Source organism: Bombina bombina, chromosome 6, assembly GCF_027579735.1.
Source record: "Bombina bombina isolate aBomBom1 chromosome 6, aBomBom1.pri, whole genome shotgun sequence".
Taxonomy (NCBI): Eukaryota; Metazoa; Chordata; class Amphibia; order Anura; family Bombinatoridae; genus Bombina; species Bombina bombina.
In genome coordinates, this window is record NC_069504.1 from 639,488,922 (window position 1) to 639,509,425 (window position 20,504).

The 20,504-nt window shown below is 37.9% G+C and overlaps 1 protein-coding gene across 2 annotated transcripts in view; it reads right to left on the reverse strand.

Annotated features, from left to right (window-relative positions):
• The window catches only part of MFGE8 (milk fat globule EGF and factor V/VIII domain containing), a 228,161-nt gene extending 209,941 nt beyond the window's left edge, over window positions 1-18,220 (reverse strand). Inside the window, exon 1 of one of the 2 annotated variants that reach the window (XM_053717664.1) lies at window positions 17,976-18,220. In XM_053717664.1, coding sequence (XP_053573639.1) covers window positions 17,976-18,048 — 73 coding nt within the window. In that variant the 5' untranslated portion in view covers window positions 18,049-18,220. The remainder of the gene's footprint in view (window positions 1-17,975) is intronic. The other variant, XM_053717663.1, reaches the window with a different exon arrangement.
• Window positions 18,221-20,504: the final 2,284 nt, after the last annotated feature.

Below are 20,504 nucleotides of genomic sequence, written 5' to 3' on the forward strand. Positions count from 1 at the left end.
TTGAAAATATCAAATATTATTGGTTCTGATGTTCTCAAAACTGTGAATTTGTGTCTGCAGAAGTACAATGCCCCTTCTTCACATCAAAATGTTATAAAAGAAATACAGAGATAAGAAATAGACCTTGAAGGGGCATAATCATGAAAGAAAACTTTTCAGTTTCAGACAGAGCACAACATTTTCAGATTTCAGATTTACTTCTATTATCAAATTTGCTTAATTATGTTAGTATCTTTTGTTAAAGGAGAGCAATGCTCTCCTGGGACCTATCTGAACAAATTGGGTGACAAGTGACAAGCAGCCAGCTCATTGTAGTGCATTGCTTCTGAACACAATAGATACTAAGATAATGAAGAAAATTAGATAAGAGAAGTATATTGGAAAATTGTTGAAAACTGCACGTTCTTTTTGCATTTTTACTTTACTGTCCTTTTAATCCCACTGCACCTATGTACACAGAATCAACCCATAATAAGTTACAAGAAGCTCACTGAATAGAAGATTGATCTGCACAAGGACCTAAGTATGAGGAGGGATGGGCAAGCATTAAAAATGAAGGACTAAATTACAAGTGGAGTGCTAATTTATTGTGCGCCCGCAAACGGGAAAATTTGCCCAATTGTGGGCATGCGATAAATAACCAGCCATTACAAGAGGATGGTTATTGCTAGCGCTTATAAAATTAAGCAAAGATCAGATCTCTGGTCAATGTTATAAATGTGCCCCAAATACCCCCAAAATACAGTGTAGAGCATTTTATTCAAAAATAAAAATTTTAGCATTTTTATTTTTTAATAAATAACTGCACTAGGTAGTATTTTGGAGTTAAAGGGACACTCAATCAAAATTAAACTTTCAATATTCAGATAGAGCATCTAGATTGTAAGTTCCCACGGGAACAGGGCCCTCAACTCCCCCTGTATTTGTCTGTAAAATTTTGTGTCTTATCGTATTGTTTCTCCACTGTACTGTTATCCTTGTACCCATGGGCAGCGCTGCGGAATCTGTTGGCGCTTTATAAATAAAGAATAATAATAATAATAATAATAATAGAGCATGCCATTTTAAACAACTTTCTAATTTACTTCCATTAACTAAATGTGCACAGTCTTTTTATATTTAAACTTTTTCAGTCACCAGCTCCTACTGAGCATGTGCAAGAATAAGTGTGTATGCATTTGTGAATGGCTGATGGCTGTCACATGGTACATGTATGCATTTGTGAATGGCTGATGGCTGTCACATGGTACAGGGGGGAGTGGAAAAAGACATAACTTTTAAAATTGTCAGAATAAAAACTACTACTCATTTGAAGTTCAGACTAAGTGCTATTGCATTGTCTTGTTATCTTGCATTTGTTGATTATGCAAATCTACTGTGTTGACTGGTCCTATAAATTTGGCGGGTGTGGTGTGTTCGGGGAAAAAAACGCCACTTAGAAGTGACTTTACAATGCCCCCAAGATCCTCTTTATGCCATATAAAGACTGTAAACACCAAGTGATATCCTGTTTAAAGAGCGTCGGCAAGTGTGTATGTGTGTGTGAGTCCGGTGATCTTGGGCGCCTGGAGCCCGTCACGGTGAGATCTGAGTAATGTCATGTGGGATCCGGTTTTAACTAAAATAATAAGGAATAAGTAAAGTCCTGCCGCAGTACACGTTTCTATAACTTTGGAAGGAGCATGTTACATTATGTGCTCCTACTTAATAACTGTGGCAAATGTGAACTGCAATTAGCAAATGGTGGCATATCGGTGACATAGGAAGAGTGCGTTTGTTACTACTTTACCTCCAAACAGCAACCGATGGGATAACTGAACTGTTGCTTTTCAGGAGTAATTTCATTCTGGAGCAGTAAAGTCATAAATAGACATTCATGATTTAGACGGAGCATACAATTTTAAACAACTTTCCAATTTACTTATATTATTTAATTTGCTTAATTCTCTTGTTATCCTTTGCTGAAAGGTTTATCTAGGTAAGCTCAGGAACAGCAAAGAACCTAGGTTCTAGCTACTTATTGGTGGCTGCATTTATACCGATTGTCATTGGCTCACCCATGTGTTCAGTTAGAAACCAGTAGTGCAGTGCTGCTCCTTCAACAAATGATACCAAGAGAATGAAGCGAATTTGATAATAGAAGTAAACTAGAAAATTGTTTAAAATTGTATATTCTACCTATATCATGAAAGAAAAACTTTGGTTTTCATGTCCCTTTAAGTGCTGTAGTAATATACTGATGGGTGTTTTTCTTTCCACTGAGTGCACATTGTCTTTCTATTCCTTGTATCAGGTTGTTTTCCAGGATTGAATGTGTTTTTTTGTTTGTTTTATTGTACTATTTTATTTTTTGTTTATGGCATGGATTCAAGCGATTAAAAGTGATGGTAAATCCTAGCGTTTGTGAAACCAGGATTTACCAGTGGAACAAATAAAGGGGACTTTCAGTTATGAAGTATAAAATACTTAGTTATTTTAATTTGTCTGAAGCGTTCCAGGAGTGCAACTTTGATTACATGTTTAGAAGGTTTTAAAAGCAGCAATAAAAGGAAATCAGTATAAAAATAAAATGTTTTAATCAGAGTATTTCATTTTTATACTAGAATGCCCCTTTAATTGTCAAAGAGTTACTTCCAGCAAATATGCACAAACCAAAATAATAATCTGCATGATGCAATTTCCTTATAGGAAAAAAAATGGACAGATCTCAAAAGCAAAACATTAGGTAGACGGCCAAATGCTCTCAGTCATGAAAACATTGATAACTATTATAGTAGGTTGTGTTTCCTCATATAACCTTTCCTATAATCCTCAAGAGCACTCACTGAAAATAGACATAAATCCGTTGACAGATAGCAATTTCTTTTTAATCTAACGTCTCATCTTAAAATGTGTGGGGAAAAAACTATAATTTATAAAACGTTATAAAGTTAAGTTATAGTGATTTAGTAAAAATAAACACAAAAAATAGTTAATGCTATTTATATAGGTTTACATTCATGTTTGAGAATCTAGACTACACCATAGCTATGATCAAGATTATTCAAATGCTTTTGAGGTCTTGAGTGGGGTTTTAAAACAAATTTCTGTGTTATATTTTAGTTTAGAAACCCCTTTAGAGTAAAATATTGGTCAGACTGTGTAGAAGACAATAAAGTTGTTTTGTTCTTGGTGGTCTCACACTACTACACCATTAAAGGGACACTATACACTAAATAAATGCTAGATAGAATATTATATTCAAAGCAAAGATACACCTGAGAATAATATGCCGATTTGTTTAATTATATTAGTTGTTTAAATATTGAAAAATCAGTTTAAAGTTTTAGTGTTCGTAAAGCAATGGGGACCACAATATAGCAACCATTGTTTACTTCTGTGCTGAAGCCAATTGCAGACAACTACAAATGAGTGATTATATTGTGCAAACAATGGCTGTATAGGATATGGCAGTAAAAAAAGTATATCCTATACAGCCATTGTTTGCACAATATAATCACTCATTTGTAGTTGTCTGCAATTGGCTTCAGCACAGAAGTAAACAATGGTTGCTATATTGTGGTCCCCATTGCTTTACGAACACTAAAACTTTAAACTGATTTTTCAAAAAAAACTTTTGAGATTGTAATATAACAAATATAAAAGGACAGTAAAGTCAAAAATAAAACTTTCATGATTCTAACAGAGCCTGCAATTTGAAAAGCTTTCCAATTTACTTCTATTAACAAAATTTGCTTTGTGCTCTTTGTATTATTTGTTGAGGAGTAAGTTTAGGAGCAACAATGCACTACTGGGAGCTATCTGAACACATCTGGTGAGCCAATGACAAGAGGCAGGACTGCCCTCACCATATTCAATGTTAAGGGTGATGTTATCAGAAGGTGCAATACACATACTTTTTATTAGTTTATGAAGAAGAGTTTATGGTATCAAGTGGTGTAATATTTAGGGCCATTCTTTATATAGGCAACAGTGAATATTTGGACAAGAGTGGGTCATGCAGTGGGTGGGGAATACGGACGCTGGGCTGAGAGGCCCCACAAATTTGTCTTACCCAGGGCCCTGCAAATGGTAAGGCTAATAAAAGGCATTTATGTGGAGCCACCAATCACCAGCTAACTCCCAGTAGTGCTTCTAGGCTCTTGAGCCTACCTATGTATACTCTTCCTCAACAAAGGATGCAAAAAGAACAAAGAAAATTTAAGAATAGAAGTATATTGGAAATGTGTTTAAAATTGCACTGATAATTGGATCAGCTGTGAAAATTTATATTGACTTTACTGTCCATTTTATTACACATAGTAAGACAAATTTAAAACATACATTCATTATTTATTTTGCCGCCTTTCCCTGTAATATACATCTGGAAATTGTGAATTTTCCAGTCCTGAAAACTGAAGGAGCACATGATAGGCTTCACAAGTCTAACACTACCACATATCTGTCCCTAATGTGCAGTTTGTTATCATATCATTTCTGCTGAATCCAAACAATGAAGATGTTGTTAACACAACTACAATGGCAAGACTTGACTTCTCCAGACTCATGTTTGGATTGGCTCTTTCAAATAAAGAAAGGGTGGGTGGAGTATGAACATTGTAAAACAATTGTAGCAAACAAGGTGTTAATCTGTTCAAATAATGTTAAGATTATACTGATATTTTAATCTACTGGAAAACGGCAGAAAAATATAACTGCAATTATAAGATAAGATGTCTACTTAAAGACACATCCATGCTTCTGAACTCCAATGAGCCTACCTAGGTTTACTCTTCAACAAATGATACCAAGAATACAAAGCAAATTGGATAATAGATGTAATTGGGAAAACATTTTAAAATGGTTATTTCTATATGAATCTTTAAATCTGATGTGCTTTCCCTTTAAATCTTTTTAATTTAATAGCCAAGTGTGAGTCAGATGAATAGAGCTGCCATCAGCACTTATCAACAGCCACAAATATGGGGAAAGCCTGAGGGATTTCCTCAGTAAAGGCTCCTCTTCAGTTTATTTACGCTATAAGCAATGCTGCTAAATCCACATATGGGGTTTGATGTCAAAAGTGTTACTGCCTTAGAATAGTTCCTACGTACACTAAAATTATTATTTATTTTAGAGATCCACCACAAAATATTTTCATCTTTTACATTTTCATTACTTGTTATCCTCTATGTGTATGTAAGTATAGCTACTGTCCAGCAACAGTAAATTAGGCATGTACAGAGTTTATATATAATATACATGCTTGGTTCTACCCTTGGTGACCCACCCAAAGGAACGGTAAACATAATTACAATTTTTCTTCTGCAGTCTTTCAATAGATTAACATATCAGCAGAGTCTGAACAGTATTAGAATACATTAACACATTGTTTGCTGCAGTCGTTTATTCATTGACAAACTGCACCCACCTGTTTCCTTAGAAACTCAGAACTACAGTTTGTTTTTTTAAGACCAACAATAAATGGTAGCTTTTTCATGTCCGTACGTCATAGGAGAATAAATAAAAAATGGCCTCTGGAGACACAACTACCTGTAATCAATGACATAATGCAGCTGGAGAATTGTATGTGAAAACAAAATATATGAAGTAGCAGCACTCAAAATATATTTACCAACCTCCCGTGTGTAACCTCCCTGTATTGGGGCCATTATACAAATACACCACCTCTGTTTCAGGGGATATTCAATTCCTTTAGCAATCCATATCTGCTGAATGCAACCGCTAGCATCATTTAATAACGTCTGTAGCAGACCATTTTCACCGGTCCTGCCGCATGGAATTCAGACTTCAGGAGCTCTGCAGCGTGACTGCAACAACCTTAGAAGCGATATGCGTATGTTGGTTTATGGGGCTCTTTAGTAAAAACATGCCCCTTCCCATAGGGACCTTGCTGATTAGTACTTCAAAGGGGACTCCATAAGCATACGCCCCAGATATACTTAAATATATTGACAGGGGACTTACGGGACTCAGCTTCAATCAAAGGAAAAGCATTCCATTTGGGCTCAGCATTCCGGAGGTGTACACATGCAAACTCCTTAGGTGTATATACAACAGCTACGTGCGTTTCACCCTCAGTAACTCAGGCTTCTTCTGGCCTAATATATATAAGGATAAAATGCATTCATGTGCCAACTATTACATGACATGATGGTAAAAAGAAACATGCTATCTCATCCTGTTTTTAAATCCTTTGAGATTGAGTGGCCAGGTACATTTTATTCATTCTATTGTAAGACATACTATCAAAGTTTCAGAATACACATTAATAAAAAAAAATCTAATTTTATCAATGATAATTGCAGGTCCTGAGTGAATACTGCAGATTATACAATCAGCAGTGCTAGTTACACATCTGAGTAATGTGGGGGTTAAACACACAATAGTGCAGGGTCAATAGTTTTAAAATTAAAATTATGAAATTATTTAAAGCATGTAATTTTTCAACTATTACAGCCCTTTTATTGATATTTTTTTCCCCCCTTTACTATCAACCCCCAATATATGCTATGGTTTTTGCACTTTACAATATGCTTTTCCCCACATAGTTTTAACGTTGACAGACTATCGTGCTATTGTACGTGAATATAATTAAAGAAAAATGCAAGAGCTCTCTTTTCAATGGATAGTGTGGTTTAAGTTAGTTTTTCACATTATGTTAATTGGTAAATAAGAGAGATAGATAAATACACACATATGTGGCCAAAAGTATTGGTACCCTTCCACTTTTTTAGGAAAATGCACAATTGTTTCTGAACGAGGTAAAAATTTACAAAAGTATTTGGTATCCACCATTTTTTATTTCAAATGTAATAGAACAGAAACTTCACTTTTGATTTAGGACTTCACATATTACTTAAAAAAGGAAAAACAAATGAGAATGCACAGACAAAAATATTTCATAGCACAGCCTTTGGAGACAACTCCGATCAAGCACTTTCTGTAGCTCTGAATAATATTTCTACACTTTTCAACTTGAATTTTGTTTCTTGAACAAACTGCTCCAGTTCTCAGGTTTGATGGGTGCCGCTTCCCAACTGTGAGTTTCAGCAGTTTTCACAGATTTTCGATTCAGATTCGGGCTCATCAAAGGCCACAGATTTTCGATTCAGATTCGGGCTCATCAAAGGCCACTAGGGAACAGTCCAATACTTTGTTTTCATCCATTCGTGGGTGCTTTTTGAGGTATATTTTGGGTCATTATCTAGCTGGAGGACCCATGACCTGCGACTGCGACACAGTTTTCTGACACTGGGCGGTACGTTTCACTCCAGAAGGCCTTGATAGTCTTCTGATTTCATTGTACCCTGCACATATTCTAGACACCCAGTGCCAGCGGCAGCAAAGCAACCCCAAAACATCACTGAGACACCTCCATATTTCACAGAATGGACAGTGTTATTTTCTTTGAAAGCTTCTTTTTTCCTTCAGTGATTTGCCAAAAAGCTCTATTTTTGTCTTGTTTGTCCAAAGGACATTCTCCCAGAAGAACTGTGGCTTCTTAACATGCATTTTGGCAAACTCAAGTCAGGCTTCCTGTGTTTCTTTCTTAAAATGCATGTGTACCAATATTTTAAAATGCAAGGGTACCAATATTTTAAAATGCAAGGGCACCAATACTTTAAAATGCAAGGGCACCAATACTTTAAAATGCAAGGGCACCAATACTTTAAAATGTAAGGGCACCAATACTTTAAAATGTTAGGGCACCAATACTTTAAAATGTTAGGGCACCAATTAGTGATGTAGCAAATAGTTTGCCGGCGAATAGTTCTCGGCGAACATAGCATGTTCGCGTTCGCCGCGGCGTGCGAACATATGCGATGTTCGGTCCGCCCCCTATTCATCATCATTCAGTAAACTTTGACCCTGTACCTCACAGTCAGCAGACACATTCCAGCCAATCAGCAGCAGACCCTCCCTCCCAGACCCTCCCACCTCCTGGACAGCATCCATTTTAGATTAATTTGGAAGCTGCATTCTTAGTGAGAAGAGGGACAGTGTAGCTGCTGCTGATTTAATAGGGAAATCTATAGCTAGGCTAGTGTATTCAGTGTCCACTACAGTCCTGAAGGACTCATCTGATCTCTGCTGTAAGGACAGCACCCCAAAAAGCCCTTTTTAGGGCTAGAACATCAGTCTGCTTTTTTTTTTCCTGTGTAACCTAATTGCAGTTGCCTGCCTGCCAGCGTGTGTGTCAGGCTCACAGCGTATACTGTGCCCACTTGCCCAGTGCCACCACTCATATCTGGTGTAACAGTAGTGTACATTTTAAAAAAAAAATACAATTTTGACTGTAATAGATTGAATAGCAGTTAGTTGTCTGCAAGCGTGTGTGTCAGGCCTACAGCGTCTACTCTGCCAACTTCTGCCAGTGCACAGTGCCACTCATATCTGTTTTCACAGTAGCTTGCACGCATAGTACCACTAATCGAAAAAAAAAATGACAGGCAGAGGCAGCAGGGGCCGTCGTGGTCCTGTGATTCCCTTTGGCCCTAGAATAATGCCCAGTATTCAGAGGTCACGTACCCTGAACTTGAACAGTTCTGAGGACATAGTTAACTGGCTAACACAGGACACCCAATCTTCTACAGCTTCCGCTCTGAACCTTGACGCACCATCCTCCTCCAGCTTAGCTTCGGGCACCTCTCAAGTTACCACTCGCCCGCCTGCCGCCACCACCACCAACACTAGCACCACAGCCGCTTCACTTGATCTGTCAGAGGAGTTATTTACACATCAGTTGGAAGAAATGAGTGATAGTGATGCACAACCATTATTGCCAGAGGATGTAGATAACAGGGATATGTCTCAGTCAGGCAGCATTACACACATGGACGTACGGTGTGATGATGATGATGATGTTTTACCCGCTGCTGCTTCCTTTGCTGAGTTGTCAGATACAAGTGAAGCGGTTGATGATGACGATGCATCCGTGGATGTCACGTGGATGCCCGCTAGAAGAGAAGAAGAACAGGGGGAAAGTTCAGATGGGGAGACAGAGAGGAGGGGGAGACGAGTTGGAAGCAGGGGGAGATCGTCGCAAGGAGCTAGTGGCACAGTCAGACAGCATGCATCGGCACCCAGGGTCAGCCAGATAGCATGCCAATCAACGCATGCTGTTGCCACCACCAGAATGCCGTCATTGCAGAGCTCAGCAGTGTGGCATTTTTTGTGTGTGTCTGCCTCTGACAACAGCGATGCCATTTGCAACCTGTGCCAAAAGAAACTGAGTCGTGGGAAGTCCAACACCCACCTAGGTACAACTGCTTTGCGAAGGCACATGATCGCACATCACAAACGCCTATGGGATCAACACATGAGTACAAGCAGCACACAAACTCAAAGCCACCATCCTCCTCCTGGTCCAGCATCTTCAGCCACATCAACCACTGCTGTCCTCCTTGCCCCCTCTCAACCATCTGCCACTCCGTCTCTCGCCTTAAGCAGTTCCTGCTCATCTGCCCACAGTCAGGTGTCTGTCAAGGACATGTTTGAGCGTAAGAAGCCAATGTCACAAAGTCACCCCCTTGCCCGGCATCTGACAGCTGGCTTGTCTGAACTCTTAGCCCGCCAGCTTTTACCATACAAGCTGGTGGAGTCTGAGGCATTCCAAAAAATTGTAGCTATTGGGACACCGCAGTGGAAGGTACCCGGCCAAAATTTCTTTGCACAAAAGGCAATCCCCAACCTGTACTCGATTGTGCAAAAGGAAGTAATGGCATGTCTGGCACACAGTGTTGGGGCAAGGGTCCATCTGACCACTGATACCTGGTCTGCAAAGCATGGTCAGGGCAGGTATATCACCTACACTGCGCATTTGGTAAACCTGCTGATGGCTGCCAAGCATGGAATGCGTGGCTCTGCAGAGGAGTTGGTGACACCGCCACGACTTGCAGGCAGGCCTGCTGCCTCCTCCTCTACTCCTCCTACTCCATCCTCTTCCATAACCTCCTCGGCTGAGTCCTCTTCTGCTGCTGCGTCTTGCTCCACATCAACAGCACCCCCCCCCCAGCTCCTATTCCACATCCCGGATATGGCAGTGTCGCGCCGTCTTGGGGTTGACTTGCCTGAAAGCAGAGAGTCACACCGGACCAGCACTCCTGTCCCCCTGAACGCACAGGTGGATCAGTGGCTGACTCCGCACCAACTGGAGATTGGCAAAGTGGTTTCTGACCACGGAAGAAATTTGTTGGCGGCATTGAATTTGGGCAAGTTGACACATGTGCCGTGCATGGCACATGTGTGTAATCTGATCGTACAACGCTTTGTGCATAAGTACCCAGGCTTACAGGACGTCCTGAAGCAGGTCAGGAAGGTGTGTGGCCATTTCAGGCGTTCCTACATGGCCATGGCGCACTTTTCAGCTATCCAGCAGCGAAACAACATGCCAGTGAAGCACTTGATTTGCGACAGCCCGACACGTTGGAATTCAACACTCCTAATGTTCGACCGCCTGCTCCAACAAGAAAAAGCCGTTAACGAGTATTTGTATGACCAGGGTACTAGGACAGCCTCTGCGGAGCTTGGAATTTTTTTGCCATGTTACTGGACGCTCATGCGTCCTTTTGAGGAGGTGACAAACCTAGTCAGTCGCACCGAAGGCACCATCATACCATTTGTTTTCTTCCTGGAGCGTTCCCTGCGAAGAGTGCTAGATCAGGCCATAGATGAGCGTGAAGAGGAAGAGGAAGAGTTGTGGTCACCATCACCACCAGTAACAGCCTTATCAGCATCGCTTGCTGGACCTGCGGCAACGCTGGAAGAGGATTGTGAGGAAGAGGAGTCAGAGGAGGAATGTGGCTTTGAGGAGGAGGAAGACCAACCACAACAGGCATCCCAGGGTGCTCGTTGTCACCTATCTGGTACCCGTGGTGTTGTACGTGGCTGGGGGGAGTTCCAAAATAAATTAAAAAGTATGCTTTACACAGCGTATAAGGGTGATGTCACAGCACAACGGGAATCTAACAGGGGAAGAGGTGAAAGTAATGGCCTGCCCCGCTTCAAGTGTCCTGTCAGAAAGGACCTTCAGTGCAGCAGGAGGTATTGTCACTGAGAAGAGAAGTTGCCTAGGTCAAAAAAGTCTAGATTACCTCACCTCTATTAAGATGAATGAGGGATGGATCCCGCAGGGACTGACAGTGGGCGATACATTCGACTAAAAAAGGCTAAAAATGGTCCACATGCTGCTGTATTTTATCTCTGAATGCCGGATGACTTGCGTGACTTATCCGCCACCAACTAGGGTTCAAGCCGCAATGTTTTAGGGCACTTTCTGCCTGAGAAACAAACATCAATTTTTCTGGCCGCTGCTACAGCAGCGGCTGCAACAATACCTAATTTTTCAGGCATGTGTACATGCCTAATTTTTCTGGCCTCTGGTGCTGCACTGTGGCTTCAAAAACCAAACAAAAAAAAAGGCACATAACAGGGATTAAACGGATAGGAATAGTACTACTTAACACACCACTCCTATCTGGTGGCACATTAGATTGCACGCGCAGTGCCCCAAATTTGAAGTAGGAGGACCGACCAAGCATCTTTTTCCATCTCCCGGTTCCTAAAATCGATGCCATATACACGTCCCCTGATAGGGGACGTAACAGGGATTAAACTGATAGGAATAGTACTACTTAACACACCACTCCTATCTAGTGGCAAATTAGATTGCACGCGCAGTGCCCCAAATTTGAAGTAGGAGGACCGACCAAGCATCTTTTTCCATCTCCCGGTTCCTAAAATCCATGCCATATACACGTCCCCTGATAGGGGACGTAACAGGGATTAAACTGATAGGAATAGTAATACTTAACACACCTTATAATAACGCAGAGAGAGGAGTCTGAAGAAGAGGAGTCAGAGGAGGAAGGTGGCTTTGAGGAGGTGGAAGACCAAACACAGCAGGCGTCCCAGGGGGCTTGTTGTCACCTTTCGGGGACCCTTGGTGTTTTTTACATGGGTAGGTGGGTGGAGGAAGAGACATTCAATGACATCAGTGAGGACAAGGAACGGGACATGGCTAGCTTGGTATCCAACCTTGTGCAAATGGGGAGTTTGCGGTTGTGCAAATGGACTGTTTGCGGTGCGTTAAACGGGGAGTTTGGTCTGTCACTGTGAAGCGGGCATAACCCTTACACTACCTGATCGATACAACATCATACCTGATGTTTTAAAGCACGTTATTCTAAACAATTTAGGAATGTTAGGTGATTTATGCCCTTTAGGATTTAAACCAGACTCTGCATAAACTATGTAATTTTCCATGGGAGTTTTGCCATGGATCCCCCTCCGGCATGCCACAGTCCAGGTGTTAGTCCCCTTGAAACAACTTTTCCATCACTATTGTGGCCAGAAAGAGTCCCTGTGGGTTTTAAAATTTGCCTGGCTATTGAAGTCTATGGCAGTTCGCCCGTTCGCGAACTTTTGTGGAAGTTCGCGTTCGTCGTTCGCGAACGCAAAATTTTATGTTCGCAACATCACTAGCAGCAATACTTTAAAATGTAAGGGCACTAATACTTTTGGCGACATCTGTACATACATAGTTGCAAACACAGCAGCCATATAGTACTCAAGACACGTGCATACTCCTCAGCCTACCTAGGTATATTATCATAGAAAGGTTCAAGGAAGCATACCAAGAGAAAGAAGTACATTTTATAGTAAATTGGAAAGATTTTCTTTTTAAAACTCTACATTCTTTCAGAATCATGAAAGTTTCATTTTTAACTACCATTTCTCTTGAATAATCATGTGCTCATCACTTGTACCCAGTAGAGGAAAAAAAAGGAAAGAACAAAAATGTCTTATAGTATTTATTTTTTATTATTGACTTGTGGGTTTACTACAGACTGGGAAGAACCTTTCCACCTTTACATACCTAACCAACTAGAAATCTACATTCTTCTACAAGCCATATCATTGTCAAATCACTGCATATAATTAACAACAATGACCTCAGTTCACAGACTTTAAAGGGACACTGAACCCAAATGTTTTCTTTCACGATTCAGAAAGAGCAGCAATTTTAAGCAACTTTCTAATTTACTCCTATTATCAAATTTTTCTTCGTTCTCTTGGTATCTATTTGAAAAAGAAGGCATCTAAGCTATTTTTTTGGTTCAAACCCTGGACAGCACTTGTTTATTGGTGGGTGAATTTATCCACCAATCAGCAAGAACAACCCAGGTTGTTCACCAATAATGGGCCGGTATCTAAACTTACATTCTTGCGTTTCAAATAAAGATACCAAGAGAATGAAGAAAATGTGATAATAGGAGTAAATTAGAAAGTTGCTTAAAAAATTGCATGCTCTATCTGAATCATTAAAGAAAAAATGTGGGTTCAGTGTCCCTTTAAAGCTAACACTATTAAGAACTGCCTAAAACTGTCATTTTGATTCCTGTTTGCAATTATTCATTTATTCACAGATCATGCCCAAGGCAATGAATGCTACTGACTGACTGCTGTCAAATAAATATCAAAGGCCAGACAACTTTACATTTACATATGTACAATGGGTAAACAAATGTACTGTCTCAGATACAAATTTAGGAAGAAGATTACCTCAATAACAAACAACTTATCAAGACCAAACATTTTTTGATAAAACTTATACTTTATCACTCATTTGTATTCCCTCTTTATTCTGATTTGTATTGTATTTTCTCTCTTTTTATTTGCAGTATATAAATGCTTGTGATTAAACTTTGAGACGGAATAAGCCATTGAGTGACTACAATTGAAAGCAGTATAAAAAGTACATAAATCTTCGGGGGATAACGATACTATGAATAGAATTACATTAAACTAATTCCAAAGACACACTGTTGAAGCTTAATTGTTACTAGCCTTAAAGGAATATTGTAGACAAAAGGGACAGTATACACCAGTTTTCATATAACTACATGTAATAGACACTACTATAAAGAAGAATATGCACAAATACTGATATAAAAATCCAGTATAAAACTGTTTTAAAAGCTTACTTAGAAGCTCCCAGTTTAGCACTGTTGATGAGGTTAGGCTGGGACACCCACTAAAAGGGGCTGGAAAATCAGTATGAGCAGACACTTCCCCCTCCCCTACATAAGAAAAGACCCATTACACAAACAGGAGCCAGTTTGAATCTGTAGACATCAGTATACATCTAAAACGTTGGGGCTTGGTTAGGAGTCTGAAATTCAGCACAATGTTATTTAAAAATAAGCAAAACTATACATTGTTACAAAAACACTCCCAGATAGGCTATATAAAAATGGATAATCTACAAAACATTTATGCAAAGAAAAATCTAGTGTACAAATGTCCCTTTAAAGGGACACTAAACCCAAACATTTTCTTTCATGATTTAAGAAGAGAATAAAATTATTAAATTACATTTCAGTTTACTTCTATTATCTAATTTGCTTCATTCTTTAGATATCCTTTTTTGAAGAAATAGCAATGCACATGGGTGAGCCAATCACACGAGGCATCTATGTGCATCTACCAATCAGCAGCTACTGAGCATATCTAGATATGCTTTTCAGCAAAGAATATCAAGAAAATTAAGCAAATTAGATAATAGAAGTAAATTGGAAAGTTGTTTACAAATGCACGCTCTTTCTAAATCATTAAAGAAAAAATGTGGGTTTCATATCCCTTTAACAAAGTTTTTTAAACTTATTTTGAAAGAAGCGGGAAATGCATGTTTGTGCACAACTAGTACAGAATCAATGGTTGATATGATTAACTAATACACAGCTGTATTTATGGGCAAAGAAAAGCCTCCCCAAACCAGACAGAAATAAGAGGATTTATAGAGCAGGAATGTTTTCTTTTGTTTTTTTTTATTATTATTGATTATTATATTTTTTACACAGGGCTTTTTCTGTGCCATCTCATAATAGGTAATATTTGTAATCATTATATAAATACTTTAGATTTCACAATGGGAGCTGCAAAATACATCAAACACATTGTATAAAATTTATATATATATATATATATATATATATATATATATACACACACACACATATACATATATATATATATATATATATATATATAACCGTGTAGAAGCATATTTGTACAATATTAATTTCTAATAAAGGTTTTAAATATATATTTACTGTAAATATTTCACAATCCAATGTTCTGCACTTAACAGAATATGTTCTATGTATTTGTAAATAAACAATTGTATGTATCATACCTGCATATTATATATAATGTAAGTATATATACACATATATATTTATGTGTTTATATGTGTATATATGTCTGTAAATACATATATACACACACACACACACACACATATACATACACACACACACATATATAAAAAAATATAAACCAAAATTCATTAAAATTATGGGGGGAGATAAAAAACTGAAATTAAAATCCTCCATGTCTCAAAATTAAATCAATGTAAATATTTGCATAGGAAATTAGCACACCTAGGCAAGTATCCCTGCTTGCTTTTCCCCAGAAATTCTTAATATACAATGTTACCATTGCACACGAGAATTGTGGGTAAGATATGCAAATTAAATATGCAAATTCTCAGTTTGTTTGCTTCAAAATACTGTTTTGACACAGCAATCCTTTTAACTGGATTTTTACAACTTGTTTTTTTTTATCAAGGATCTTTTTTGTTGTAAAAATCCTGTTAAAAGGATTGCTGTGTCAAAACAGTATTTTGAAGCAAAAAAACTGAGAATTTGCATATATAATTTGCATATCTTACCCACAATTCTCTTGTGCAATGGTAACGTTGTATATTAAGAATTTCTGGGGAAAAGCAAGCAGGGATACTTGCCTAGGTGTGCTAATTTCCTATGCAAATATTTACATTGATAGAGATATATATAGATATATATATATATATATATATATATATATATATATATATATATATATACACACACATATATATATATTTAGTCATATATATGCATGTATCTCTATGTTCAAGGACCAGTCAACACAGTAGATTTGCATAATCAACAAATGCAAGATAACAAGACAATGCAATAGCACTTAGTCTGAACTTCAAATGAATAGTAGATTTTTTTTCTGACAATTTTAAAAGTCAAGTCTTTTTCCACTCCCCCTGTACCATGTGACAGCCATCAGCCAATCACAAATGCATACACGTACCATGTGACAGCCATCAGCCATTCACAAATGCATACACACTTATTCTTGCACATGCTCAGTAGTTGCTGGTGACTCAAAAAGTTTAAATATAAAAAGACTGTGCACATTTAGCTAATGGAAGTAAATTGGAAAGTTGTTTAAAATGGCATGCTCTATCTGAATAATGAAAGTTTAATTTTGATTGAGTGTCCATTTCAAGCCCTTTGTCGGCTTTGTTTTTCTAACACCTGAGATCTCATATATTTGTCTCCTTATAACATTTTTTTGCAATATTTTTTTCTAATAATTTTTATTACGTGTAAGTGTACTTTTTAATGTATTTTTTATGTGTTTTGTGCAACTTTTTAATTTAAAACAGTTAACCACTGCTCTGAAGTCGTGGCAATGATTCTAGCATAAATCGCAATTGTGCTCACGCGATTGCGTTTATGCTCAACTTGTAATACGAGCGGTAATGAGTGGTTATTTTTTAATGAAAAATAAATTTAATTATAATCTAGCCCTTAATGTGCTAATATAAAAAGATTACAAGTGGAGTGCAATTGTTTGCACCCGAGCGATAAGGGGTATATTGCAAGGTTTTGCAACCATTGGGCTCCACTTGTAATCTTTTTAAATTAGCACATTAAGGGCTAGATTATAATTACATTTATTTTTCATAAAAACAATCACTCCTCAACTCCCCGATCCAATGACCTGAATCTAGGCTCTTTCTAATAATGAATTGTACAACTGCTATTTTTTTCTCTTTTGCAAAATGTGAGACAAGACATATGAGTGTATTTTATTCCAGCTGAAAAGTTTATCAAGACATTTTGTTCTATAAAATATGCCATTAAAATCTATGGGAGTTTCTGTAGTTAAATGGTTTGCTAATATTTTCAAAAACATTGTAATCCCCACCATAATGAGTAAGATCTATATACTGTAAAAAAAAATATATATATATGTTTCCCTGGTTTAGTCTTCAGTCATCTGTATTATTGCTGTCTTTCTCAGGTAGTAAAGTACTAGAGGTAAAAAAAGGTGCTATATGTGAAGAGCACATTAATAAGCAGAAGTACAAGTTCTGCCTGTTAGCAGCTCCCATAGGTCAGCTTGTTTCCAGCATGATCTCATTCAGTCACATATTCACAACGCCCATTAGCTGTCAGGGATGCTTAAAACAGAATTAACTGGAAGCTTCGAAGTCAGTATTGCAGACTGAAGTGAAACAATTTGCAAACAGCAATACATACCTTGTATCAGCATAAAATACATTTAGCAATAATTTATCCCCTTATTCAAGTACACACCAATTAAACTTAATCGACAATGACAAGTTACTTCCTTGTATTGAGGCTAACACAGAATGTTTCACACAAACTACATATAGAGACAATATATTAAGTACATTTTGTGTAAACAAGCACGGTTTTTTTAACAGAACACATTTTTTTCAAGTTTAACAGTAACAATTTACACACTAATTAAAATGTAAAAATAAGCAACAGACTGATCTACAACAGAAAATATTTAATGTAATTTTAAATGTGTAAAATATACCCACCTGATCTACAAGGAATTAACATTTCATTATATATAATGTGAAAAGCCGATTTATACAAAATGTGTGTGTGTTTAATATAAAGTCATACTGTATTGCCAGTTACTCTACTTAAAAGTTATCATTCATAACGACAGTAAATATTGATATTGGCACATCGTGATGTTGGCTGACAATAGATCATTTACATTTGAAAGGTACAAATGAAACCAGGTGTCAGTTAAATTTACCCTGGAGTGACCCTCTTTCCAAAAATATAAATCACAAGACCTACACTTACCTCCTATAGCCAGCCTAGAGCAGAGACTTATGAAAGTGAGAACAAGTGGTATGTGACCGTTAGAGACACTCATGGTTGTCACCCAGATGCAGTTTGATTCCCCAGTTCTTGGCAGTATCTGTGTTTCTAATAGTCTCTTGGAGACTGCTGGATTTTGGCTGCTCCGGAAAGATTTCACAGCTTCATTGGGACTGCGGATTAGTTAAGGCACGTGACCTCAGCAGCTCCACCAATTGGATTAATCGGAGAGGCAAAAGCAGCTCTGCTCTAGATACAGAGCCTTGGGAGGGATTTGTTATGTCTGTACAGACAGCTGGACCCCGACTGCTGCTTATAGACAGGACGTGCCATGTACATATTTTTATCTGACTGTTCCCAGTGGAATTTTATATATATTGCTAGTTCCTTGTGTTTGTATATATTTTGCTAAAGCTGGTTGAATTGCAGGAATGTAGAAAGATAAAGTGTGTTTTAATCAGCATTACAGTGGAGAAGTGTGTTTTAACTGGATTCTTAGGAAAATAGGTGTTACTAGTACCGAATTTGTCTATGATGTGTGTAGGTAATTAGGGTTATACTTAGAACACAACAGAAAACACTCCAATTGTATTACTACAGCCTGTTGGATAAAAAACCCCATAAAGGTATTTACAAAACAAAATACGTAAGTGTTAATTAAATAAATACTTGTGTTTGTGTTAAAATGTATGTCATGAAAAAAAGATTACAGCTGAGGGCAAATTTGTGCATAACTAACACTCCTATTGGTTAAAAACGACAAACCTTCAAGCAAAAAACACAGAAACATCTTTTGTTTTTTTGACATCTTAAAACAAATGCTTTTTACCAATGAACACAAAATCAGAATTTCAAACTGAACTAAACGAGTTTTAGGGCAGCAGTAAACATCTGGCTACAGTTGGTTTGACATTTTTTGCAAAAAAACAATAATTGGTTGTTTGCATGGAAATCTGGACAAATACAGTCACATTCAAGAAAGAAAAAGAAAAACTCAGCAAACATGTAAAATGCTTCTATTCTGTAGTGTGCATGTAACCTGGAATGCAATTTATGGTTCTCAAAGAGACAGAGTGGGAATGTCTAAGCTCTATGGTGGCAATGCCCTTTTTAAAAATGCTGGTCTTCACCAACTGGCACCTGTAAAGGGTTATAATAAGGGAACATCAGGCACAAAAGGGAAAACAATTCCATGAGGAATAGTGACCAAGTTATTGTAGTTGTACTCAGCTGTTTAATGTCCCTTGAAGGCACTCTCCCCTGACCACAGGACCCTCTTATAAAACAAAGCTGCATCCAGGTGGATTCTGAAAATGCCAGGGTGGTGAAAGAATCCAATGACAGGGTGGTGAAAGAATCCACCGCAGGTAGATTCTTTCACCACCCTGGCATTTTCAGAATGCACCAGGATGCAGCGAAGGCAAACGGAGCATTACAAAAAAAAACCTAACCGCCCGCATTAAGTATTAAAAAAAAAAAAAAACTAACCGTCCGCTATAACTAATTAAAAAAAATAAACTAACCGCCCGCAATAAGTATTTAAAAAACAAAACGCCTGCAAGAAGTATTAAGAAAAAAAAAAAAACTAATAAAATTATCAACCCCTAAATCCGCCAACCCCAACATCGCAAACTACCTAATACATCTATTAACCCCTAATCCGCCAACACCCTACAACTCATTAAACCTAATTTACCTATTAACTCCTACACCGCCAACCCCCACAATGCAAAAAACTATTTTAATGACTAAGCCCCCTAACCTAACACCTCCTAAATTAACCCCTTAATTACATTTTTTTTAAAAAACCACTACATTACAATTAAAATAAATAAAAATAAATTATATTACATTAATCTAAAATTACAGAAAATAAAAATAGGCTAACATTATAAAAAATAATAAACAACACTATCCAAAATAAAAAAATTAAACCTAATCCCTATGAAAATAAAAAAGCCCCCCCCACAATAAAAACACCCCTTAATCTAAGAATAAACTACTAGTAGCCCTTAAAAGGGCTTTTTGTATGGAATTGCCCCAAGTTTAACAGATTTTTTGCATATAAAATTACTAAGACCCCCTCTAACAGTAAAACCCCCAAAATAAAAAAAAACCTAACACTAATAAACCTAAACTACCCATTGCCCCTAAAGGGGCATTTGTATGAGCATTGCCCTTAAAAGGGCATTCAGCTCTTTTGCATATTGCCCAAACCCTAATCTAAAAAACAAAAAACCCCAACATTTAAAAAAAAAAAACTAACACTAAAGCCCCAAATAGCTACTCACGGTTCCTGAAGTCCGTCGGAGAAGATCTTCTTCCAGACGGGTCCATCATCTTCATCCACAGCAAAGGCGGCGCAGAGCAGAGGTCCAGAGCCGTCTTCCAAGATGGGGCGATCCTCGGCGGCGTTCATTGGCATCGGCAGCGGTCGTCAGCAGAGGCGGGGAGGATCCTCTTTATGCGATTGTCCGCCGCACACTGAAGATTGAATTCAAGGTACCCCAT